This window comes from Vanrija pseudolonga, chromosome 5 (genome assembly GCF_020906515.1).
Source record: "Vanrija pseudolonga chromosome 5, complete sequence".
Taxonomy (NCBI): domain Eukaryota; kingdom Fungi; phylum Basidiomycota; class Tremellomycetes; order Trichosporonales; family Trichosporonaceae; genus Vanrija; species Vanrija pseudolonga.
Window position 1 is genome coordinate 1051273 of NC_085853.1, and position 22738 is coordinate 1074010.

The 22738-nt window shown below is 64.5% G+C and overlaps 9 protein-coding genes across 9 annotated transcripts; 2 read left to right on the forward strand and 7 right to left on the reverse strand.

Moving 5' to 3' along the window:
* Positions 1-14: 14 nt before the first annotated feature.
* LOC62_05G007076 (uncharacterized protein) lies at positions 15-947 on the reverse strand (the record flags this gene model as incomplete). The annotated part of the gene is made up of 1 exon (XM_062773600.1): positions 15-947. One exon carries the CDS (start codon positions 945-947, stop codon positions 15-17), a length of 933 nt encoding a protein of 310 aa, XP_062629584.1.
* A 1902-nt stretch (positions 948-2849) lies between these two features.
* LOC62_05G007077 (uncharacterized protein) lies at positions 2850-3998 on the forward strand (the record flags this gene model as incomplete). The annotated part of the gene is made up of 1 exon (XM_062773601.1): positions 2850-3998. One exon carries the CDS (start codon positions 2850-2852, stop codon positions 3996-3998), a length of 1149 nt encoding a protein of 382 aa, XP_062629585.1.
* A 113-nt stretch (positions 3999-4111) lies between these two features.
* Positions 4112-6192, reverse strand: LOC62_05G007078 (uncharacterized protein; the record flags this gene model as incomplete). Its single annotated transcript, XM_062773602.1, has 3 exons — positions 4112-5806; positions 5845-6128; positions 6180-6192. The coding sequence occupies 3 exons, from the start codon at positions 6190-6192 to the stop codon at positions 4112-4114; spliced, it is 1992 nt and encodes a 663-aa protein (XP_062629586.1).
* Positions 6193-6778: 586 nt separating this feature from the next.
* Positions 6779-7548, reverse strand: LOC62_05G007079 (uncharacterized protein; the record flags this gene model as incomplete). Its single annotated transcript, XM_062773603.1, has 2 exons — positions 6779-6940; positions 7060-7548. The coding sequence occupies 2 exons, from the start codon at positions 7546-7548 to the stop codon at positions 6779-6781; spliced, it is 651 nt and encodes a 216-aa protein (XP_062629587.1).
* A 269-nt stretch (positions 7549-7817) lies between these two features.
* Positions 7818-10880, reverse strand: aclI_0 (putative aminotransferase aclI). The gene is made up of 10 exons (XM_062773604.1): positions 10784-10880; positions 9850-10648; positions 9758-9797; positions 9558-9710; positions 9442-9506; positions 9342-9405; positions 8762-8921; positions 8469-8719; positions 8176-8427; positions 7818-8121 (listed from the first exon to the last, which is right to left on the reverse strand). Exons 2-10 carry the CDS (start codon positions 10307-10309, stop codon positions 7890-7892), a joined length of 1677 nt encoding a protein of 558 aa, XP_062629588.1. The 5' UTR covers positions 10310-10648; positions 10784-10880; the 3' UTR covers positions 7818-7889.
* Positions 10881-11088: 208 nt separating this feature from the next.
* LOC62_05G007081 (uncharacterized protein) lies at positions 11089-12357 on the reverse strand (the record flags this gene model as incomplete). Its single annotated transcript, XM_062773605.1, has 1 exon — positions 11089-12357. One exon carries the CDS (start codon positions 12355-12357, stop codon positions 11089-11091), a length of 1269 nt encoding a protein of 422 aa, XP_062629589.1.
* A 2380-nt stretch (positions 12358-14737) lies between these two features.
* On the reverse strand, positions 14738-17695 carry LOC62_05G007082 (uncharacterized protein; the record flags this gene model as incomplete). Its single annotated transcript, XM_062773606.1, has 2 exons — positions 14738-17439; positions 17560-17695. The coding sequence occupies 2 exons, from the start codon at positions 17693-17695 to the stop codon at positions 14738-14740; spliced, it is 2838 nt and encodes a 945-aa protein (XP_062629590.1).
* A 462-nt stretch (positions 17696-18157) lies between these two features.
* On the reverse strand, positions 18158-20487 carry desi1 (Desumoylating isopeptidase 1). Its single transcript, XM_062773607.1, is given in 5 exon segments — positions 18158-18544; positions 18592-20130; positions 20151-20274; positions 20291-20306; positions 20354-20487. 5 exon segments carry the CDS (start codon positions 20446-20448, stop codon positions 18366-18368), a joined length of 1953 nt encoding a protein of 650 aa, XP_062629591.1. The 5' UTR covers positions 20449-20487; the 3' UTR covers positions 18158-18365.
* A 268-nt stretch (positions 20488-20755) lies between these two features.
* Positions 20756-22455, forward strand: SPCC594.06c (Vacuolar morphogenesis protein 7). The gene is made up of 3 exons (XM_062773608.1): positions 20756-21156; positions 21379-21527; positions 21618-22455. The coding sequence occupies exons 1-3, from the start codon at positions 21072-21074 to the stop codon at positions 22407-22409; spliced, it is 1026 nt and encodes a 341-aa protein (XP_062629592.1). The 5' UTR covers positions 20756-21071; the 3' UTR covers positions 22410-22455.
* Positions 22456-22738: the final 283 nt, after the last annotated feature.

Below are 22738 nucleotides of genomic sequence, written 5' to 3' on the forward strand. Positions count from 1 at the left end.
CGAGGCCGAAGGCGCTACTCGTCGTCGTCGTAACCTTCTGCCTCGTCGAGCGCATACTCCCAGCTGGTGGTTTCGAGCTCGGCGTCGTCGCCATACTCGTCGGCGTATGCGTCCGACGTAATGATGCTCAGGCCGCGGCCCTTTGCTGTGAGCCAGTCGAGGGTGAAGCCGCCGTCGGCGGGTGACAAGCCGAGCCACAGGTGCGGGACGGTGTGCAAGTCGACGAGGGTGACGCTCGTGCCGAGGGCGAGGAGGTTGCTGACGAGGCGGTTGAGGAGCGCGAGGCGGTGGAGCCCGGCCTTGTGCGCGTGCCCGGACGGGTCTGGCGTCGGCCAGAATGGCCCGGCGGGCTCGAACCGCAGCACGACGTTGCGCACGGCTGACCAGTTGGCCGACAGGCCCAGCAGCGACGGGCTGAGCTGGCCGGCGTGGTAGACGCAGTTGAGGACGAGCTTGTCGACGCCGGGCGGGATGTGCAGCGTCCGCGTGCCCTCGTGCGCGTCCCAGTCTGGGCGCGAGTGGACGACGAGGACGCGGGCCGGGGTCGTTGGTGATGCGAGGCCGCTTTCATCTGGCACGAGGCGGAGGACGCGCGGGCAGATAGGCGGCACGGGCACGTCGCCGACGACGTCGAGCACGGCCGTGTCGGCCCACAGTGGGGACAGCTTGGCGTTGGCCCATGCGTGCTTGTCGGTCCGGAAAGCGTTACCGCTGACGGCGGCGCCGTCGCTCTCGCACGCCGCCGATGGGCGCATCACGACGTGTGCGCCAAGCCGCTTCTGCACCACGTCGAGGGCGTACCGCTTCGCGAGGGGAAACGTGAGCAGCACGTCGGCAGACGAAGCGGCCGCGCCGAGCACGTCGTCGATGAGAGGGGGATACGCGTGCGACGAGTCTAGCATGGGGTACGGGTGTCGGAGGGACAGCGACAGCGACAGCGACGGCATCGACCTTGTTATGCTCCAGGGGTGACTTCCTCCTTGCTTGCTTGGCCTCTCTGGCTCCGGAAATAAAGGCGTCGTCCGTCGTCGTCGGTACGATCGCGATCGGTTTGGTTCCTCTGGTCTGGTACTCGCTTTTAGCGCGCGCGCGCAGCATGCAGTCCGTCAGCACGGAACGAACGAGGGAACGAGGGAGCGAGGGAGCGAGGGAGCGAGCCTAGCGACCGGACAAAGCACCAAGTAATTGGTGCTTGCTTGATTGCTGGCTCTCGCTGGCTCGCCTCGCTCGTGACCCACACTGCTAGAGTACCTACCTAATCTGTCCTGTTGTGTTCTGTTTATGCCCCCCAGTGACGTAGTGCGTGTCGGCTCGTCTTGCGTAGGTGTCTTGTCTGCTGTCGTTTGTCTCGTGCGGGAGCGGGACGCGGGATGACGCTGTGTGTGTCGTCACGAGGTTGCGGGGAAGCTCTGCTCGCGCGATTCCAGCAGACATGTGCATGTTATATGAATGCCAGCAGGCGGCGGCTCGCAGCACAGCACGCACAGTCAGTCGGTGCATCCGTCGTCGCGGGTGCTCCGTTGCGAGAGGAATATTATCCTGCACGTTGTCCTGCAACACCTGCGACACCCTGCAGCTTCCTGACTCTTGTTGAATGCTTCCACAGCGCCACGGCGCCGCCACGAGCCTCGCCCAGCGGTGATCAAGATCTACGGCGGCGCAGAACTGTGCGCAGACGCCGGCGGGGCGCGTGCGAAAGGACGCGTACACGCGCGCTGGTTGGTCGGGTGTGGTGGACATGGCGGGGCGAGGCTGTGGACGGCGCCGCGGCCCACCCAGCACACGCGGGGGCGCCCAGGGGGGGGGGCTCGGCGACGGCGCTCGCGGCGGCGGTCTTTGGCCGCTGCTGGCTGCGTGCTGCGTGCTGACCGACGGCTAGCCAGCCAGCCCTCCCTCCCTCCCTGCAGGCTACTGAATGTGGGGGAGCGCCAGCCCTCGCTGATCCACGAGGTACCTCGGACAAGACAAGCGCGCCGGCGCTTCGGAGATCGTCGCGGTCGTCGGCCGGGGCTAGCGAGTGCTCGAGCGCTCGCGCGCTGCATTGTCTCTCATTGTGCGCGCGCCAACCACCAAGCCGCCGCACACGCAACGGGGCGCGCACCAGCACGCCAGCACGCCAGTCGATCATGAACAGCCCTCGCCTCTCGGCAAAGTATCGCGGCGCGTCGTAGCGCAGTCGGGTTCCAGTGTACCCAGCCGGCCGGCTAGCTGGCGGTGCGAGCGTGCCAGCCAGAGCCAGCCCGGAAGAATACACGTCGACTCGTACGTACTCGTCGTCGTCGCTGTGACTCGCGACCGAGCGAGCCAATACCATCCGCCCGTCTCGATCGCCCGGCGCCACCTACAGCGCCACCAGACGCCACCGCCACTCCCTTGCCTGCACCAATCCGCGCGCCGTGATAGTGGCCGAGCGAGGTCGCCGATGCTTGCCCCGGACCGATACCCACGTGGGGGTTGGCCCGGGGGCGGGGGCGGGGGGGGGGGAGGGGCTCGAGCTTGCGGCGGAAGTGGGTCGGGTGTGCTGAAGAAGAAGAGGACGACCAAGTGTCCACTTCGACGCCCGCGCCGTCGGAAAAGACGACGCTGAGCCATGAGCCAGCCCCCTCCGCCCTCCCTGCCACGCCCGCCGCCAAGCCCAGCCGCCCGCCTCGGCTTGTTCGGCACCGCTGGAATGCGGGCAGCGTAAGCACTGTAGTCGCGATCACGCCAGCGCGAGCAGTCATTCTCGGTGCGCAAGAGGGATGGTGGACCCGAATTTGATTGTCCCGGTCGGCGGCGCCATACTTCCTTCCATACTTCCCCACCGGAATGATGTCATGCCGGCCGGCCAGCACACGACACAACGCACAATGTCTCACCATGCCAGCGGCGGCGAGAACGGCGCCGAAGCCGGCGCCCACGCCCACGACCCCGCGCTCGACCTCGAGCACATCGCAGTGCCGCGCGTCGTGCTCGTGCCCGACGCGCACGGGCCAGGCGCGACGCCGCGCACCGAGCGGACGTACCTCCCGCGGCGTGTCGCCGTCGCCCCTGCTGCCCCTCCGCCGGTCGGCAGCACAGCTGCTCACGCAGCCATGTCAATCCCGCACATCCTCGACGGCGTCCTGTCGCACCTCGACACCTCCACCCTCTTAACGATCCGCAGCCTCTCCTCGTCCCTCCTGGCCGCCGCGGCGGCCCACCTGGCCCCGCACCTCCTCTTCATGCGCGACGGCGCCAAGCTCGCCATCGTCTCACCGCGGGGGCGCGTGCCCGCGCTCCCAGTGTCCGAGTATCTCGAGTGGGATGGCTCCAACTGGGCCGAGAGCATGGGTACCCCGGCGACCGTCGGCATCGTGCGGAACGCCGCGCTCGCGCTGCAGCCGACGAGCCTGCTCGACACGCTGGGCGATGTCTCCCGCCCGGCATCGCGGATCGCGCGCGGCCTCGTCCGTGTCCGGTGTGTGCGCTACGCGCCGGACGCAGCGGGGCGGTACACGACGCGTCTGGCCCTGCCGCACGCGCGCACGGCAGTGGTGTACGCTGCTGCCTGTGCGCCCGGCGACCTGTCCGCCGCGAGCGTCGTGCTCGGGGCCAGCGTCCGCAGGCTGGTCGTCTGCCCTGCCGGCGCGGCGGCCCTGCCGGAGCTCAGCAGCGGCGGCGGCGGCGGCGGCGCACTGTCGGACGTCGTCGTCCGCCTGTCTGACCTTGAGGACGGGTACGCCCCCGAGGACATTGGCGAGCGGCGCGCTTGGCTCGCGCGCGTTGTCGCCGACCTGCGCCGCCTGGCACCGCTTGCACGGCTTAGCGTCGTCGACCTCGGCGCCGTCAAGGCGAGCTTTTGGGGATACAAACGCATGGCGCCGGCCGGCGTGCGTGCGCACCTGAGGCACGACGTGCTGGCGCCTGCTGTGGCCGGGGTGGAGAGCATCAGGTGGCTTAGTTCGGATGAGTATGCCGCAGAGGTTGGGTCAGCCCAGGTCGCCCTCGAGACGGCGCCGTGGTGTGGCGGGCGGTGAGTGTTTGTAAGAGCTGGTTTAGTTGTACCGCGTAGACGGCTGTATCACAAATGCAGTATTCCAGTATTGTACAACTCTCTCAACTTTCTGATGCACCAACCCACGCCGCCAGCCTACCCCGCCCGCTTCGACATGAGCACACGCGCAACCACGGCCGACACGCCGACACCAACACCCAGCCCCACAAGGAACAGGGCAATCGGCAAGTCCCGCGAGCCGTCGTCCCTCGCACCGTCGCTCGGCAAGCGCTCGCCCCGCGGCGAGTCGTACGGCAGAGCCCGCAGCGGCGGATTGTCCACAGCTGGCGACAGCGCTGGCGGCGTCTCGACCGCCGACAGCCGCGCCTCGAGCTCCTTGATCCGGTCCGTCAACGCCGTCACCTCGCGCTCCATCTCGCGCTTGGCTCTCCTCCGTCTTGACCCGGGCGTCGTATGGACTGAGGCTGGGGCGGGCGTCATGAGCGCCGGTGACGGCGGCGCGAGGGTCTTGAGCGCCGGCGAGGGCGGCGCGAACGTCTTGGGCGTCTTGGGCCGTAAGGTCACTACTCGCGTCGTGCTCCAGTGGTCGCCAGCCCTCGGCTTGGCCTCGCTGCTACCGTCTTCACTCGTGTCGCTCTCCTCCGTCTCGTCAGAGTACGCACGTGGCCTCCCGGGCCCGCGGCGGAGGCTGGCGTACGCATCAAAGTGGTGCTGGTGCGGGTGCGCATGGGGCGAGAGGTGCGGCGAGACGTGCACTTCGGGTCTGAGCGGCGTCGCCGATGCCGAGCGCGACGACGCGGTCGTCCCCTCTGGCGTGCGAGGTGCCTCGGGAACAAGCAGCGACGGCGGGAAGGCATTCTCGTACGGCGGTGGCGGGCTCGCACCCGTGACGCGCACCTCGCGGTCGGTGAACGGGTCGTCGGGAGCTGTAGCAGCCACGGGTACGGCGTGGCTCGGTGCTGGCCGCTCCGAGATTGGCTGTAACGGTGAGATCGGGCTGACAGCTCCAAGGCCGCGCAGCTGGCTCTTGGGGCTCGGACCCGGACTGGGGCTGGGGCTGTGCGGGCTTCTGACCGGGCTGGGATGCAACGGGTTGGAGACCGAGCGGGGTGGCGAACCAGTGGGGTTGGACACTGATCTCGGGGGCGATCCCCCAGCCACCTCCTGACGCCATCGGGGGACGTTGGCGCTTGCGCTGATCGCGCTGACGCCCGAGATGGCGCTGACGGCCGACGCGTTGGAGTCCCGGCGTTGGCGCCAACGCGGGCCCGAGTGCATCGGTTGCGATGGCGCTGCTGACACCACGCTGCTCGTCTCCGAGTCGCGTCTTGTTCTCGACCACGAGGCGCCGGTGCTGCCATACTTGGGTGTTGCGCGGCCGAACCCCTCGACGCTGTTGCCGGTGACCTGTGCCCTCAGCGCCGAGAGCGGCGCATCGTCGCTGCCGACCTCGCTTGCTGCCTCGAACGCGTGCGCGAGCCGCCGAACACGCGTCACGTCAGCTGCGCCGTCGCTGTCGTCGTTCTGTCTGTTGCCGATCCCGCTCGCCTCGCTCGCGTCACTCAGCCGGCGACCGTGACGGACGTTGCGGGCCAGGCGACGTGACAGGGACTGTAACACCGGGAAGAAAGGTGGCGGTCTCGATCCGCTGAAGCCTTGCGAGGACGAGATGAACTGTTTACCTGTCACACGGGAGCGAAGGACCCACGACACGACGTCCTCGACGACCAGGGACGGCAGCGTCGGGCCCGTGCCGTCGCTGCCGCCCGTGCGGAGCGAGTAGGAGAGGTACTGAGCTAGCTCGGAGGGCGACCAGTCGGCGGGATGTGCCTTGTTGTCAGCTCCGTCGCTTGGCCAAAAACACTCACAGGAAGCACGGGCCGACTCGGAGCTCGCGACGGTGACGGGCTGGCCGGCGAGTCGAATCTCCCGTCCGGAGTGACGGGGAACGCGCCAAGCGATCTTGACACCTTGTGTCTTGACGGCGTCGAGGGCAGTCTGTTCGGCGAGCCGGCGGCAGCAGCGGCGGCCGCACCGGGCGCGGCAATGGAGTACGAGTGGGTGTGGGCGGGCGTGCGGCGCGGCGACGCGGGCACGAGCGGCGGCGGCGGCATGGGTGACGAGCGGCCCGTCACGGCGGCCGGGAGCGTGACTGGGGCCTGGTGGTCCCGCGCTTCGCTCCGCGAGGTACGGCCGGACGCACCCGCGCCGCGCATCGTCGCGGGCGACTGCGTGTCCGCGATTGGCCGGAGCGCGGCGCGGTGCTCGCTCCACGGCGCTGCTGGCGGCGGGGGCATGGGCGACGCGGCGGTGGCCGCCGACGGCGGCGGCGGCATCGTCGTCAGGCTGGGGTTGGGGTGGCGAGGGCGGGTTGTTTACGTCCCTCTGTCGGTTCTGTCCGGCCAGCGGATCAACCAACGTGTCGTTGTCGTCTAATACGTTGTAGCGGGGATGATAGATGAGCAATGTCAAGATGGAGACGCGGCTGCGCTTGGCCTGTACTATGCACTGCGCTAGCTGCTGTCCGCTATGCTGGAAGAGGGCAAACACGAAGCACGAGGGGTTGGGGGAGGGGGGACGCGCCTGCTTTTGCCTTTTGGTCGGTCCGTAGTCGACGGGAGCAAATTATCACTCAACAACACACCACCGCACGATCTGGGGTCCTTGACTACGAGCATGCCCAAAGCCCGTGCATCGAGACGACTGTGACGACTCTTGCGCTCTCTCTGTCTCACTCAACAACACCCGCATTAAAACGATGTACGTATACGCTGCCCTTTTGCCCCACCCGAACACAGCCTCCTACTTGCCGCCGCCGACACCGCGCGCCCGCCCAAGAGTCGTAAAGTCGATGATGCCGTCGACGTCGTCATGAGACAGCTGCGAGTACATGCTGCTCGTGTTTGTGATGTTTGAGCGGGCAAAGGACATGCTCGGGCCGACAGCAAGCGATGTGCGACGCGTCTAGAGGCTGTCAGCACCACTCCTCCCCCGTCGTCACTCTTGGCGCGAGCCAGCGAGCGCGTGACGATTCGTCCTCGCGCCCGTGCGTGCTCAGGCCCGACGCCACCACTCACACTCACCTGGAAGGACACCGACCGCCGCTTTGCCCCGACGCCGATGTCGTCGACCGCGTGCGATGAGCCACCGCCGCCGCCGTTGGCCGAGTGCAGCAGGCCTGACCAGTTGGTGGGCTCGACCTCGATGCTGGGGAGGGACGGGAGGGGCGTGCCGTCCGTTGTTGTGAGTGGGCGGCGGGTGCCGCGGGGGAATGTCCTCGCGCGGCCGTACGGCGCCGAGATGGAGCGGGGCAGCGGGCGTCTCGGTGCGCCGGCGAGCGTCGCCAGTGCTGCGGCCGAGGGGCCAGCCGCTGTCGGCGCCGGTGTTGCGGATGCGTCGGCGGGCGTCGTCACGTCTGCCGAGCTCGCGCTGCCGCCGCTCGACGAGGGCTCGTCGTCGCGCCGGAGAAGCGTCGGCCACCGCCGCGGCAGGTCGAGCCGCAGCTCGGGAATCACGGGCGGCGCTGCTTCGACGACGGGTTCCGGCGGCGGGCGCGAGAGGCAGTTGCCCATCGTGTAGTGTTTTTGGCGAGGAGTTGACGGACGAGGAGTGGCAAAAGCCAACTTTATCGTGTCTGAGCGGAGCTCGGACCGGTGGGCGCGCGCTACCTTCCTGGCGGGCGGAGGATTCAGGCCGACGTGGATGTAGCGATGGCGGCGGCGGTAAGGCAAGGCAAAGGCATGCGTCGATGTGCGAGGGCGAGGACGAGTCGAGGCGGCGAACGAGCATGTGTGGGTGTAGCAGCTTGTCAGTGGTGGACCAGTGTAGCTCACAGGCTAATCACAGCTAGTCGCATCTACTACAAGTATACACACATGATACAGTTACACAGTCACGCTCGGTGCGCGGCACGCTAATACTTCGGGCACAGGCCCAAGATCCGCTCCATCTTGTCCAAGCCAACCATGAGGAGATCCCGCGACACACTGAACGTGATACGGTACCATCCAGCGATGGGGTTGTGGTATGCACTGCCCGGCGCAATGTACACGCCTCCATCAAGGAGCTTCTGGAACACGCGCTTCTCCTCGGCCGCGTCGTCGAAGCCCAACCGTGCGCCGAGGTTGACCCAGACAAAGTTGCCGCTGAGGTGTGTGAGCTGACGTCCATGACCGAGCTGCACTGTAAGGCAAACTCACGCATTCGAGTGTGCGACTTCGACATCACGCGCCTGGAACCAGTCGCGGGTGTAAGCCGCAGCGTCGGCAAGCCTCGTCTTGTTCAGCGCCATGAACTTGGCCAGCGCCGCGCGATCAGTCAACAGCGACGACCAGATGACGTCGGCAGGCGATGAGATCTTCATCAGCATCGACGTGTTGGCCATGGCGCGGAGGAGGAGCGGGTTGGCCTGGCTGATAAGGCTGCCTACGCGGAGGCCGTTGGCACAGAAGCTGCGGGGTTAGCTGACTCCACGGCGCTTGGCTCAGCTCACTCCTTGGACATGCCGTAGACGACGTGGAGGCGGGCACGGTCAAACTCAATGCCAAGCTCCTCCTCAACGTCGAGCGACAGCATCGACGTGAACGGGAGCGCGTGGGGGAAGTCGGGGTTCTCGTACACGCTCATGGCGTAGATCTCGTCGCTGACGAGGTGGAGGTCGCGCTCCTCGCAGAAGCGGGCGTAGGCGAGCAGCGTCTCACGCGAGTAGGTCCGTCCAAGCGGGTTGTGGGGGTTGCACAGGATCTGCGTGTGTGTGAGCGTGGTGCTCGAGGGCCAGGAACTTACAACTGCGCGCGTGCGAATGCCCTTGGCGGCCAGCTCGTCCATCTTGGCGCCGAAGGCCTCAAGAGTCTCTGGCTCAAAGGCGCCGTCACCGTCTGGCACCTGGACCGGGACGAGGTGGACCCGTGCGCGGCCGATGAGGTCGCGGTCAAAGCCAGTGTAGCTGAGCGTCCCGTCAGCATGTTGTTGACGTGTGACAAAGTCCAGCCAGGCAAAAGAGGCGAAACAAGACACAACACCGCTCTCCAACCGACATTGTGAAACATCCGGCCACTGCCCAAGCGAGCAAGCGAGACATGCTCGGACATTACTTCGATCAGACCAAACGGCAGGCCAGATGCGAAGCACGTTTAAGCTCGACGCTCACAAAAGAGGGCCTGCCACAACAACACAAGTGACGTGCCAGGCACTGGAAGGAATGGAAGTGACGGCAGGGAGGCACAAGCACCAAGCTTAACCATCCTCTCCTCCCTAGCAACGGGTGTGGGAATTTATATTAATTGCCCCGAGGAGGGAGAGGTGGGAGAGGCGGTCGGGGAGGGGAGAACGCAAGAGCTGACGCAACAGCCACACTGGCACTCACTAAGGCCCGGCGAGGAGAACTGCCTCGCCTTCGTCCATCAGGGTGTAGAACAGCTGGTCAAGCACTGCCGTCAGTTGGTGCCCTCTCGCATCACACATACCGGCGGAACAGCCGACGCCGGTGATCAGCTGGTCGGGCTTTACCACTTCGGCCGGGTCAAAGTAGCTGCGGTGTTAGACCTGGTGGAGCCGACATGCTGTGGCACACCACACTCACTCGTTGAGGAAAGACGCCAGTGCGGCGTTGATACGCCGCGAGCCCCAGAGCGAGTCGCCGTAGCTCAGGTCCGAGGCGAGGAAGTTGTCCGCAAACGCACGGGTAAAGTACTCGAGGCACTCTTTCTCAAGGAGAAAGTTCTCAGCAACGCCGCTGGGAGCGTCAGCAGAGATGCATGAGTGGCAGGAAGGCAGACGTACAGAGAGACAATGCCGCGGGGGTTGAGCTTGCAGTTGTACTCTGGGGAGTGTCAGCGGCTGACCTGGCTTCTTCGGCAGCTCGCCCCACTCACGGTCCTTGAAGAGACAGCTGAAGCGCTCGATCAGAGGGCCAGCGTCGGGGCCGCCCGTCGCGCGGTCGCTGAGCTTGGGCCCGAGGTAGATACGGCGCTGCTGCTCGCGGGTACCGAGGGGGGTGGGGTGGCGGTGGACGATGGGCGCGGGGAAGCGGGGCTTGGTCGGCGACCCGGGCAGGCTCGAGAGGCTCATGTGGTCGAAGCATGAGATGAGCGTGTTGCACCCGATTGGGAGGTCGTCCGGGAACGTGGAGAGGCCGGAGGGCGGGTCGAGGGAGAGCAGGCGCGGCGGCGACGACGAGATGATGGACGGCGCCATGGTGGTGGGGAGTGGTGGGTTGTGGTGCGTGAGCGTGTGAGCGTGCAGCAGCAGGTGTGAGCAAGCAGCAGCGGAGCGCGAGCGCGGGTGATGAGCGGCTACGGTGGGGGGCACGGCACAGCGCGACGCGCCCTGCATACGTGTTTATCTAGTCATTTGCTTGCCGCGTCGAGCGAGTGAGCTTGACGTGGCCAAGAAGTGTCGAGGATGGTGGTGTGATGCGAAGTGGAAATCGGCTATACGCGATTCGGAAGAGTTTGTGGTGGATATTCCGATCGTGCCGCGTGCCGGGAGCTACGGTGCTAGGGGCGGAGCTTGTCATTTGGCGCGATCCTCCCAACGGCATGCTTGCATCGGCCTGTGGAGCATGCGTGCTTGAATTGCTGGCTTGCTTGCTCTGTTGGGGTTGTATGTAACGAGGGGAGCGCGGGGAGCATGTGACGCTGGGCTGGTGTTACGAGGCATGTTTCGGGGAGACTGTGCCGAGGTCAAACATTGCTGGCTGGGGTTGTTGGGTGGGTGGCGAGGCAGAGCTTGTTTGTGCATTTGCTCCGAGACTCGCCACCCCACTCACACACCCACGCACGCATATGCTACTACAGCTGCACTTACTCTTCCGGATCATGCCTCTCTCGGCATGTAAAGCAAAGACCCCCATAATACGACTTCCAGATAGCCCACTTTTTTATTTCTGCAGCCTGGTCTGAGCGGCATGCACTTGCAATCCGAACAAACTTGGCAGGTTGGAAATCATTGCCGGAGATGCCGAAGTCGCCGACCGCGAGGGTGCTCAATGCTCTCGACCTTGCCCACTTTTCTCGACCACCGAGAGATACAACAACATCTACTACAACTAGGCTACACTAACGACGTCGTGGCACGCACGCACACACTCACTCACTACAACATCAAGCTACCTACACCCTTGTCTCAAGGTCGTACCGGTACTGACCGACCTGACTTTTGTACTCACGCGCCGAGAGGAAGCGCATGCCGCGGGCCATGGTCCTGAGCTCGTCGTCGGACCACTGGGCGCGCTTCGACTCCTCGGGGTCGCCCCAGGAGCACCACTGGGCCTGGGAGCGGAGGTCACCGAGGACCTCGGTGACGCGGGCGGTGGTGGTTGCCTTGAAGTGGTCCGACTCGAGGTTCGCCTCGCCTGCAATGCCAATGTCGTCGACGTCGACAAAGGTGAAGCGGACGTGGTCGAGCGTGAAGGTGAGGCCGTTGATGATGAGGTCGACGAGCGAGGTGGGCGAGTCGTCGCTCTCGAGTGCCGATCCGGCGCACCCTTCACGGCGGGTGAAGAGGACGACGATTTCGTCGACGACGTGCGTGACGTACGACATGACAGCGACGCTGATCGCGTCAATGACCGTGTCGCGCGCATCGCAGCAGCCGAGGTTGATCACCAGTCGGCGGGTGGAGGAGGGGAGTTGGGGGAAGCGGATGTACAACGACAGTAGCTCGTCGACAGAGGTGAAGACTACAAACGTGCACTCGTTGCGCGGGGAGAACCAGGTGAGGTTGGCCGTGAGTGCGCGGGGGAGGATGCGCACCGTGTCGACGTTGCGCACCTGGTCGGTAAACTTGCGCAGGAACTCTGGGCACACGGCGGACGCAAAGGACACGACACGCGCGTCGTCGAGTGCAGCTTGCGTCGCCGGGGCCGGCGGTGACGTTGATGTGGGCAGTGACGAAGGGATACCGGGGAGCCTGCCCCCGTCCGCGGCGGCGAGGGTAAGGCCCGAGATCATGGAAGTGGATGACAGCACAATGTGCCTGCGGAGCCGAGGGGTAACCTTGCCTCGGAGGTTTTTGTTCGTGGCGGCGAGGACACGCAGCGAAGGGAGCGGCGAGAGGCCGATGATGGCGTCGACAATCTCGGGGTGGTACGTGTGCGAGATGGTGGTGCGCGGGGTACGCGGCGGCGTCGGGGGCTTGGGGCTCGGCGGCGGGGAGCGGAACGTGCCGACCCAGAAGCACGGCCACGGGCCCGCGGCGACAGGCGCGACGGGCACCGGTGCGGCGAGGGGGAGCTGCGCGGTCGACCACGACGGGCTCTCGCGCGGCGTCCATACCTCTGGTGACGGCTCGGGGCTCGACAGCACCGACGTGCTGCTCCATGACGGAGACGGCGTGCACGGCGGTGTGGTCTGTGGCGACAGTGGGAGTGGCAGTGTCATTTTTTGTGTGTGTGCGCGGGCTTGTGTGTGTCGTCAAGAGACTTGCCCGAGTCGAGGTAATTAATATCGCTCTCGCCACGGGCTCGCAGCAGTGGCAGTGACAAACGTGTGACGTCGACGGGTTCCCGCAAACTGTGCACTGCGCACCAGCTGGGCGCCAGCAAGGCTGGTCGTGAGCGAGCGAGCTCGCCGCGAGCTGGCCGCCGCCAGAGCCAGATGAGCAGAGCTGGTCGCCATGCCCCTCATTCCCGAAACCTACGAGCAACGAGTTCGTGTCTGTGTGTGCCTCCCGAAACCAAGGCGTTTCAGGCAAGAAAAGCGTACCGAGGGGCCGAAACAAACAAGCCATCAATCACGAAAGAGTACTACTGTATCTGGAATACGATGCACTGGACAAGTGACGCAGTGACACACAGGGCGGCGCGAGGGCCTGACTGGCCTGACTAGAGAAACCTTGTCGGTCGGTGGGTTGGTGAGTGTAGCGAGTGTGGCTGCCGTACGGCGTGTCGAGAGGCAAACCAAAATGTGAGACATGTGCCTCGCGTGGTGGGTTGTTACGAGAGGGCGAAGCGTCAAGTCTACGCGGGGGATTGTTTGCTTGCTTGCTTGCTAGTTGTTGTTGGCCGATATGGAAGACAGTGGCGCGTGGGAGTGCTTGGCTGAGACGTGTGTGTGTGTCGGTTGTGCTATCTCTTCTTCTTCTGGGTGGTTCATGTCGCCGCATGGGAATGTAATGTTGCCAAGCATGGCGAGGCGGCGCAGCGCAACGCGGCGCTCGCACAAGCGCCGCAACGCCCCCAACAGCACCCACACGGGCCTCACTGTGCCAAACAACAGCGGGTTGTTCCTCGTTTGTCTGGCCAGCCAAGGGTGCCCGCGCACACCCAAACCACCGTCATCTGACATGCCATCCTTCGTTTCGACGACAACAAAAAGTCCAGAGCCAGAGCCCAGCGACTGCCCGACCGGCCGACCGACCTTCGACACCGCGTGCCGTAGTCTGCCGTATACGGTCCCCGCGTGCGCGTGGCACTGTGTAATGTATCGGAGCTTCTGGACGCAAAGGCACGCTGCCGGAAAGGGTTCCTCGGCGGGGGGTGTAAAGCTTGTTTGTGTGTGCTGTCTTTTCGCCGCACACCGCACAGCAGCGCAGCGAAGCGTCGCTTGCTTGTCTGCGTGCTTACCTGCGTCCCGATCTCCCGATCCCCCGAGTCATAGTGCATGTGGCCGGGTGCAAACTGTCCATCTCATCTATGTTGCAAACCTCCGCCGAAACGACTAGCTGCATGTAGGCGGGTGGCCGGGCGCTGGCTGGGCTGGGTAGCGCAAGCCCAGCGCACCCGCATCAGCCGACCGACCCAGTCCACGGCCCGGCGCCACACTCAACCCTCCCTCGCTCGCAAGCTTATCGTCGCGAGCGAGCCCGTTGCCGGGCTGACGACGCCCGTTGTGTCCCCCCTTGCCCCGCGCGCACACAATTAATTAGCAGGCGATCTGCCTTGGGACTTAGGGCCAGCTTAGGGTTTTTGCGTTATCGCCCGCTGGTGCCAGTGCTGCTGACGCACACTTTACGCTGCTTGACGACGGCCCAGTGGGGCTCTCGGGTTGTTGTGAAGCTGTTTTCTGTTTTCGTCGTTTCGTCGCCGTCTTCGTATTACTTTTATTTTCCGCCTGCCCGCCGGAGCTATGCAGTTAGCTAGCGTGCACATCGGCGTTCCAAAGGCTCTCTCTCTCTCCTTCGTGCCCACTTGTGGAGCAGTGTTCTTCGCCGTTCCAAATCCCTAGATGGCGAACACAATGCACACGCCCACGCTCAGCTCGCCCCCTCCCACTCACACCCAGCCCTCTGCTGGAATCAGTTTGTTGGAACAAACGCCCATCCGTTGGGTCTGCGTTGCCGGGCACGCCGCTTCCGCCGGCGGCGTCCTTTCACATTGGTTCCCACCCACTCACTCCTTGCGACGTCACCAAAGTGCCTCTGGCCGTTGTGCTGGTGCACAAATCAACGAGCGGTGACGTCGAGTCTGGTCATCGTCATGCCTCAGAACCTCGGAATAGTCTCGATAGAGTAGTATCGGGACGGGGAGCTGAGGGAGGGAGGTGGCCGATCCGTGCAGCCTCATGCCCTTACTAAGCTCTAAGCTCTTGACGTTAGAGATTCTGGGGCACGAACGGCCCAGCTTTAGTTAGCGTCGGAAGTGAGGACCCTGTGCAGTCTCGTCAGCGTAAGTACAGTGGGGCTGATGGGCGCCGCTGGCCGTGGGCGGCAGGCGGGCAGCAAGCCGGCCGAGGGTGGTCCAGCCAGCCGACGGGTCAGATAAGGCGGGTGCCACCGCAGTCAGATGCAATGCAAATGCATAGTAGATACACTAGGAGCCTTCTACATGACGACACAGTCCGGCATGCCGCTTCGTCGCGGTACTGGCGGGCGCTGCACCTTGCCCTTTTGGCAGAACCACGATTGGAGCTCGGCGGCGTCGCGGCCGCTGTCGAAGGCCGCGGTGACGGCACGCAGCAGCACGGGATCTGCGTTGTCCGCGAGCACTGCGTTGAGCACTCGCGTGTACGCCGTCTCGAGAGGCAGGCCTGCCTCGGAGAACTCGTCATGCAGGCGCTTGCTGTGCTGGCGCAGCGTCGTCTGAATCGTCTTGCTCGTCATGAAGAAGACGATGGTGGCAGTAAAGAGGTTGAGTTTCGAGCGGCAAAAGACATAGATGCCCGTCAGGTCCTCCTCGATCATCATCCGCACAAGTTGGAGTGCTGCCGTCGCTGAAAACGAAGTCGTGTCCCGAGGCAACTCCTTGCCACCGGTCAGCCCAAGATAATCCGCGCTAGACTTGTCGGGACGGATCTGTCCCATCACCATCTGGACTGCGCCGGTGGCGCTGGCAGAGAGCAGCCGTTCATCCGTGACCCCATTGGCTCGGGCGCGCATCATAATGTCGGTGTCGGGCAAGCGCTTCGCACCGAGCGCCGCATACTTTGCTGTTATCCTCGCCAGGGTGCCTGTGAAGAGAGTGGAACCGTAGTCCATGTCCACCTCGGGGACAGCTTCAACGTCCCACCCTGCCAACCCCAGCGCAACGAGTGGCGACTTGGTCTTGAAGATGAGATTGACGCTCGGATCGAAAAGCTTTGTCAAACTGTAGTCGGCGCGGTCGGCCACCTCGTTGCGCTGCTTCTGCAGAGTACGGAGGTCGCGCGGCGACCCTCCCTTGAGCCGAGGCGCTGCTGCAGGCCCAAAGGCTTTGGTCGGAGGAATGCCGTCGGCAAAGAAGTCGTTGGCAAAGCCATCACCGAGGTACTCGAACTGAGCGACAGGCTTGAGCTGGCCGGTCTGCACCAGCTTGTTGTGGACGTGCATCAGCAGCACAATGTCGGGCGTGACGTCCCACACATGCACAATGAGCTGATACACCAGCTGTAGCGCCTCGACCAGACCAACACCGCACAGGTACGGCGAGTACTCGTGGAGGCCGTTGGGGTTGGTGCTGGTGAATTGCGAAGGGGCGATGCCTTCAATCCCAACCATGTATTCGCACTCTCCGAGCCAGCTTACAAACTCGTCCTTGAGCACGTCGAGCAACTTCGCCATTTGGTCCGACATGCCGGGACGACGACCGGACCCACGCTCGTCAACCATGATGTGGTGCGTCACCGCCATTGCCGACAGGGCGCCGTTATAGAGGCGCTCGTTGTCGCGGTCGAGGAACAGATCAACATCGCGCCGTGCGTGGAAGTCGGTTGCAGGAGCTTCGAGAGCGTGTCCGGCAACGTTGTGGCTCCATCCCCTCGACGTGGTCATTGAATCCACGATGCATTGGAGCTGGAAGACCAGGTGCGGCTGGATACGGCGGCGGAGGTCGGTGCCGGGTTTCTGGAAAGCGAGCGACGTGACGGCGCCTGCAAATTCGTTCAGCCCAAACATGCGCCGGGGTAGGGCCCAAGGCCCCGCGGGTGACCAGTCAATATCCTCGTAAACGTGGTTCTTTCCGTGCAGTCTGTTGTCCTGCACAACGTGGTGGGAGAAGAGATTGACGAGGTCATACAGCCACTTGATGGTGTGCACGCGGCACCAGGCGAGTCGCTCCTCCTTGGTTGCCTTGCGCAAATCGACCGTCGGGTCCCAGTTACGCAGCTCCTTCTCCATCCTCTTGGTCGGCTTGCCGGTCCTGTTGTGCTGAAAGTCGACGGCAAAGTCGACAAGGTCACGATACGCATAGGCGAGGAGCTGTTCCTTGATATCAAAGGTGATGGTCATGCGGGAGCTTGGGTCGATGGTGGCTATACCGCGCATGTCGACCGAAGAGTCCGACATGTATAGAGTATACCGGTCCTGTGCGGCCTCAAGGTCGTCGCCACCAAGTTGCCGCAGCACCGTGTCGTACGAGTCGCGATCAGGGAAGTCCTCGAACACGGCAAGCTTGGAGCGCTTGACACGAGCGACAGCGGCGTTGGAGACGGCTCCCGCGACAGCGGCGTTGAGGCCGTTGTACGCCACGTCGCGCCATTCGCTCTGGACCGCGGCGCGGCACTCGCCCCACTCCATGACGAGCATGAACACCGTGGCATAGTAGTCGTCGTCTTCGCTAATGAGGCCGTAGCTCTCGAGTGGGATATCGAGGGCTGGCTCTGGCTCCGGCGCCGGCTGGGACTTGGAAGCCTTCGCCTTGGGTGCGCGCTTGCCCTTCTTGCCCTTGCCGTTCGCTTTGCGGCGCGGCTGGGTCCGTGATGGCGTCGGGTCGGGCGACTCGTCCGCGGGTTCGTCATCGTCCCCATCGTCGTCGTCCTCAACACGGAGCAGCGCGAAGCGGTTGGTGAAGATGTCTTCTTCGCTGAGGGCCTCTTCGCTCGGCTTCTCACCGCGCGCCAGGGCAGCGGCCCACGCCGGGCCACCGAGCATGTCAAAACCGGCCTGGAGCGAGTCGATAAAGTGCCGGTGGCTGCTGTTGTACTTTTCCAAGTTGGGGTCGTTGCGTGAGCCGCTGGCCTGCAGCTGCTCGTACAGCGAGTTGGCTTGCCGGCGCGCGGCGATGACGGACTGGAAGAGCGCGAAGACGAACGTCGGGACGCGGCCAGCCGCTAGCAGGGGGACGTTGTTGCCGATCAGGCGTCACATCTTGACCAGCTGGAGGACGGTTGCCCGGCCGGTCCGGTTGGGTGCAGGCGGCTCATCGGCGTCCGACGCGGGGAGGGAGGTACGGCCGCTGCTGAGGAGGAAGTTGGACGTGTTGATGATCCAGTACACCAGCCGCGTCGTCTCGTGCTTGTACGTTTTGTAGCTGAACGAGGGGGGCGAGCTGTCGAGGCCCCCTAATGGGGGCGTGCGCGAGGTCATGGCTGACGGCGATGATGGTGACACCGACACAACAGGTCCCCGATGCAAGATAACGACGCCAAGTGTGATGGCGGATCGACGCGTCGCGTCGACTAATGTCAGGCAGTCGGCCCGAAATCTTGGAGGGGGGCTTGGATAAACATAACCCTTCTGCCAGAGACGTCTCGATGTCGAGACCTCTAGACGTCATGGTGTTCTGGAGCGCAGGGCTGCATAGCGAGCAGAGCCCAAGGTAGGTGTGACGGCGGTTGTGCGTTATGCTATCCTTGCCTTGACAGCTGCGCGCGCGGCAGGTCAGTGGTACGGTGCCCGTTGCAACACGGTCACCTGTCAGTGGTTTTTAGGCATTCGATATCGGAAATGAGCGCAACCCCGAGTAATGACACCCCTTCGCCTTCACACCTCGTCTCTTTGTCAGCTGGAACGAGTCTAGTCGGTATGTGATAGATCTGGGGTCTACAGCTCCACTCTATGTTACAGTTCGTAATGCCTCGTGCAAGGGTAAATGCTCCGGTTCGAAGAGTGCCTTGGTGTGGAGCGGTCGCAGTCAGATGTCGACATCCAACCCAACAACAACCGTCGGAACCTCAACTGGAATTCTGGAAGCGACGTGACGCTTGCCTTCAGTCGCACAGTCTCCCCGTCGCTTGTCGCTTTCGTACAGGTTCGCCTAGCACAGCTTCGTCGCCACCTCGTCTGCCAGCTTGCGCACGTCCTTCTTGCCCCACCGCTTGCCTGCCGCCTCGAGCGTCTCGCTGGCATTCAGCACCTCGAGGAGCGGCTTGAGGGAGTCGTTAAACGATGGCGCAAGGTAGAGCAGCAGCGCAGTTGCGACAAGGAGGCGGTGTCCTGGGACGTGTTAGCTGTGCTTGGGGTAGGGAAACAGCAGTACTCACCAACATCGGCGTCCTCTTCCCGTCCAATGGCCTCGAGCAGAGCGCTCACTCCCTCGACCTCCCACTCTGCCTCGATGCCGTCGTCGTCTTCACCCGAGACTCCCTCGGCCGCAGCGCGCTCCTTAGCGAGGCGGTGGCGCCATGCGGCCGCGTTGACCGCGACGTCGGCAGCCGCCTTGCGCACGCTCACCTCGGGGTGGAGGAGCGAGTCGACAAGGAGCGTAAGCAGGTCGGCCTGGAGCGTCGCACCGCCCGGCGCGAGCACCAGGTTGGCGAGTGGGAGCGGACCGAGGAGGTTGGTGCTCAGCCGGAGGGCGGTGAGGACCAGCGGCCGTGGTGTGCTGCCGCCACGCTCCTTGAGCTGCGAGGCGGCCAGTGCGAGGATGGCATTGACGGGCTCGGCGCCGGGTGCCATGGGCGATAACCTCACGGTGAGGATAGCAGCCACCCGTGCGTTGAGCAGCGCGATGCGCCACAGGTCGATGAGGGGGAACGTCTGTTCTGGCTTGAGCTTTCTGAGAAGCGTGCGGGTCGTGTTCGTCCACTGCGTCAGCAGGTCACCAAGCTGCGCATCGTTCAACGACGCAGGAGCCTGGAGGAATGCGGCGGCCTTCTTGAGAGTCTCGAGGTCGGCACCGCCAACGCCAAAGCTCTCAATCTTGCCAAGGAGGGCAGGGTACGCTGGTGTCGCCGTTGCGAGAATCGGCTCGGTGGACAGCTTGGAGGTCACGGCGAGGTACAGCCGCTTGTGCGGGTGCTGGGGGAAGCAGTCGTCTAGGAACGACTCGACACGGGCCTCGAGCCCGCGCTTGTCCGCGCCGCGCATGACGTCGACCTGCTTGCCGTCCTTGAAGAAGATGAACGTGGGGGTGGCAGTGACGCCGTACTGCTGGGCCAAGCTCTGTCCGTCGCCGCGGTCGAGCTCGACCTCGACAAACCGCGTGCCCTTGTGCCCGTACACTGCAGTGTTGTTCTCCGCGATCGTCTCGTACGCGGGCTTGATCGCGCGGCACGGCGGGCACCCAGCCGTGTTGGTAAAGTTTGCCACGACGGCCGTGTTGTCCTTGAGAATCGACGCAAAGTTGGCACGCGAGGTCACGAGCGTCAGCGCCGCAATCGTCGGGTTGGGCTTGGGCGGTGCCGACGTCGTGCCACCACCACCAGCGGCCTGCTGCGCGACCGCCGACAGCAGCGCGGACGCGAGATCCTGCGGTGTGGGCTGCGGCGCTGCGGCAGGAGGTGCAGCGCGGGGTGCGGGAGTCGCAGCCGCCGCGGGCGAACCGCCGAACGCACTCCGCTCGGCCTCGTTCGACTGACGGAACATTGCGTCAATGGTCGGCCTGAGCGCCTGGCCGAATGGCGTCGCGAGGAACTCGGACGGCAGGCCCGAGATCCACGAGGGGATCTCGGCGCCAGTGAGGAAGCCGACGACGTCCGCGGTGAAGTTGTTGCAGTTGAAGTCGGTGAGGTGGTACGCCGAGGCGGTGTACAGCTCGGACAGGGAGAAGAGGTACTCCTGGAACGTGTCGGCGTCGATGTCTGGGGCGGTGTGTGAGTACGGCTGTGGACTCGGAACGGTAGCCTAGCCGACTTGCGTGTCTCGCCGACGTCAATAACCTGGAGCGGCTGCCCGTGGTGCGTGGTGCCCGGCGCCGCCTCCATGATACCGCGCCCGTAGAACACCTCGCGACCGAAACACGACGACCGAGGTGTGCCTTTAGTCGTTAGTCAGATCAGATCGTGCGCTTGCTTTCCAACCCACCAGATGCCGTCGATCTGCTTGCCCGTCAGCCCGAGGGACATGGACTTGGCCATGCCCCTGCTGAGGTCGTAGACGTATAGTTTGACTGCTGACATCGGGGTAAGGGGGAGGGGTGAGATGGGAGAGTTGAGAAGGATGGTGCTGGTGATATTTGTTGACGAGTCGCTGCATGCTGCTGGGCGCTGATCGCCGTCGGTGAGCTTGCTGACGCGTTGCCGTGACGCAATCGAGTGAGAGTCACGTGATAATATGCCACGCGTCGTCCACGCGATAGACCCTGCGTAACGCATTACGCGATCCTGCGCTAAGCCTGATCGAGGCCTGGCTGGCTGGCTGGCTGGCTGGGGCGGTTCACTCATGGGCCGGAGAGGTGTCACCTTGTGGTGCACCCCGCCTCGACTAGGACGCGGGTCGCTGTCTCTTTGGGGTGCATGTACTACCACACCTCGCTCGTCGTCGTCGTCGTCGCATACCCCACTACCAACAAGTTGCGTTTCAAGACCCACCACTACGACTCGGTAGCCCGTAATAGTCACGCGCGTCAGCGAGCGTGACTTGACAATAGCGCCAGAGGCGTTCGGGGCGGCGCCTTCACGGGCAACCAAGTCGAAAGGTCAACTTGCACCACCTCGACGGACGATTGCACGTCATTGCAGCACACACCAAACTATATTAGCACCCTTGGTTGTCTTTCTCTCACCCACACACACCCACGACAATGGCAGCAGATATCCAGCAAATAGCCATCACCGACGCGCTGACGGTGCACAAGCCCGCGCGGCACATTGCCTACACGGTCCAAGGTGGGTGGCGAGGGTTTTGTGTCTGCGGCGCCGCGCGGGTGTTTGTGGGCGGCGAGTGCGTAACGCGCACCTGCGCGGAAGTGGGGTGGGGTTACTTTACTCGCCCGGCCAGAGGGCGATGGGGCCATGCGATGCAGACGACTGCATAGGGTCGTCGCTCGCCATCCTGCAGCCCGCCTTCCCCACCAGAGCGTACTTCAGCGACTGACACAACCACCGCAGTGTCAACACCAACGCGCACATGGTCGGTGAACCGGCGGTACAATGACTTTGCCGCGCTCGACGCCGAGCTCCGCAGCTCGACGGGCAAGGAGACGCCCGCCCCACTACCCCCAAAGCACTGGTTCGCGCGGACGATGAACGACGAGGAGGTGAGTCTAGCGCGGAACAGAGCGAGGAGCAGTGCCGGTGCCGGCCGACGACTCCCGTCCACCACCACTCGCTAACCCCCCACTCCCCAGAAGATTCGCCAACGCCGCGTCCACCTCGAGATCTACCTGCGCACGATCCTGACGACCAAGGACCCGCGGTGGCGGCAAGCCTTCGGGTTTGCGGATTTTCTCGCTGTTCCAGCCCAGAGCAGCAAGGTGCCCGACAGCTTTTCCGCCGCGTCGTGGTTGACAGAAGAGGGGGCCGTCGCGTCGCTCCTGCGCACCGCGCGCGCGGCACTACTGAAGCGTGACGCACTAGCGCGCATGGGTGACGGGGCGGGCGGGCGCGCCGCGTCCGGCGACGCGCGCAAGGCGCTGCGCGAGGCGTCGTCACGTACCGAGGCGCTCGACGTCGCGCTGCAGGCGCTCAGCGGGCTCGGGGACGGCGAGCGCGCGCGCCGCGCCGACATGGTGGCTGCGCTGCGCGCCGAGGTCGCCAACGTCGGGCGTATGGCCGAGGCCGGCTTCAGGCCAGCACGCGTCCCCACGCCGCCGGTGGAAGCTGCCGGGCCTGGCTCGAGCGCGGCCGCGGCGGCGCCAGCAGGGCGCGTGTTTGGAAGACGAGCAGCCGCACAAGAGACGGCCGAGACGCGCCCGCTCGACGACCGCGGCGTCGTCCAGCTCCAGCAGGCAAAGATGGCCAACCAGGACCAGCAGCTCGGCGTGCTCTCTGGCCTGCTGCAGCGCCAGCGGAAAATGGGCGAGGAGATTGCCACCGAGATCGACCAGCAGAATGAGATGCTCGAGCATATCGACGCAGAGGTCACACGGGTCGGCGGCAAGATGGCCCGCGCGAAGCGGCAGATGAACCGGCTTGGGTAGGCGCGGCGCGGCGAGGCGAGGCGTTATAATTCATTGCATGTCATGTATACAGTTTACGACAGCGGGCGGGCGAGAGTTCGCGAGAGCCGCGAAGCGGCTCGAGTGAACGTGCGTGGCACGAAGAGCGACGTGGTGGTCTATCGGTGTACAGGGAAAACGTTGGCGGCTGCAGAGGCGGTGCGAGCGGCTTGCGGCGGCGTTAGAAGTGAGAAGTGAGTCTGGTCATCAGTCAGTGGGTGTGGCGATCAGAGTGATCGGGTGTCGGCTCGGGTCGTTTGTGTGTGTCTGGTCGTGTGTCGGGTGCGTCTTGCGTCTCGGGTCGGTGTGTG

Coding starts and splice junctions, on each gene's coding strand:
- aclI_0 (XM_062773604.1), bottom strand. CDS start 10,309: ATGCAGGGCGCGTCGCGCTGTGCCGTGCCCCCCACCGTAGCCGCTCAT. Junction 9,798..9,849: donor CAGCTGTCTCTTCAAGGACC/GTGAGTGGGGCG, acceptor GACACTCCCCAG/AGTACAACTGCAAGCTCAAC. Junction 9,711..9,757: donor CCCCGCGGCATTGTCTCTCT/GTACGTCTGCCT, acceptor TGACGCTCCCAG/CGGCGTTGCTGAGAACTTTC.
- desi1 (XM_062773607.1), bottom strand. CDS start 20,448: ATGTCAGCAGTCAAACTATACGTCTACGACCTCAGCAGGGGCATGGCC. Junction 18,545..18,591: donor GGAAGAGGACGCCGATGTTG/GTGAGTACTGCT, acceptor AACACGTCCCAG/GACACCGCCTCCTTGTCGCA.
- SPCC594.06c (XM_062773608.1), top strand. CDS start 21,072: ATGGCAGCAGATATCCAGCAAATAGCCATCACCGACGCGCTGACGGTG. Junction 21,157..21,378: donor CATTGCCTACACGGTCCAAG/GTGGGTGGCGAG, acceptor CAACCACCGCAG/TGTCAACACCAACGCGCACA. Junction 21,528..21,617: donor GGACGATGAACGACGAGGAG/GTGAGTCTAGCG, acceptor CCCACTCCCCAG/AAGATTCGCCAACGCCGCGT.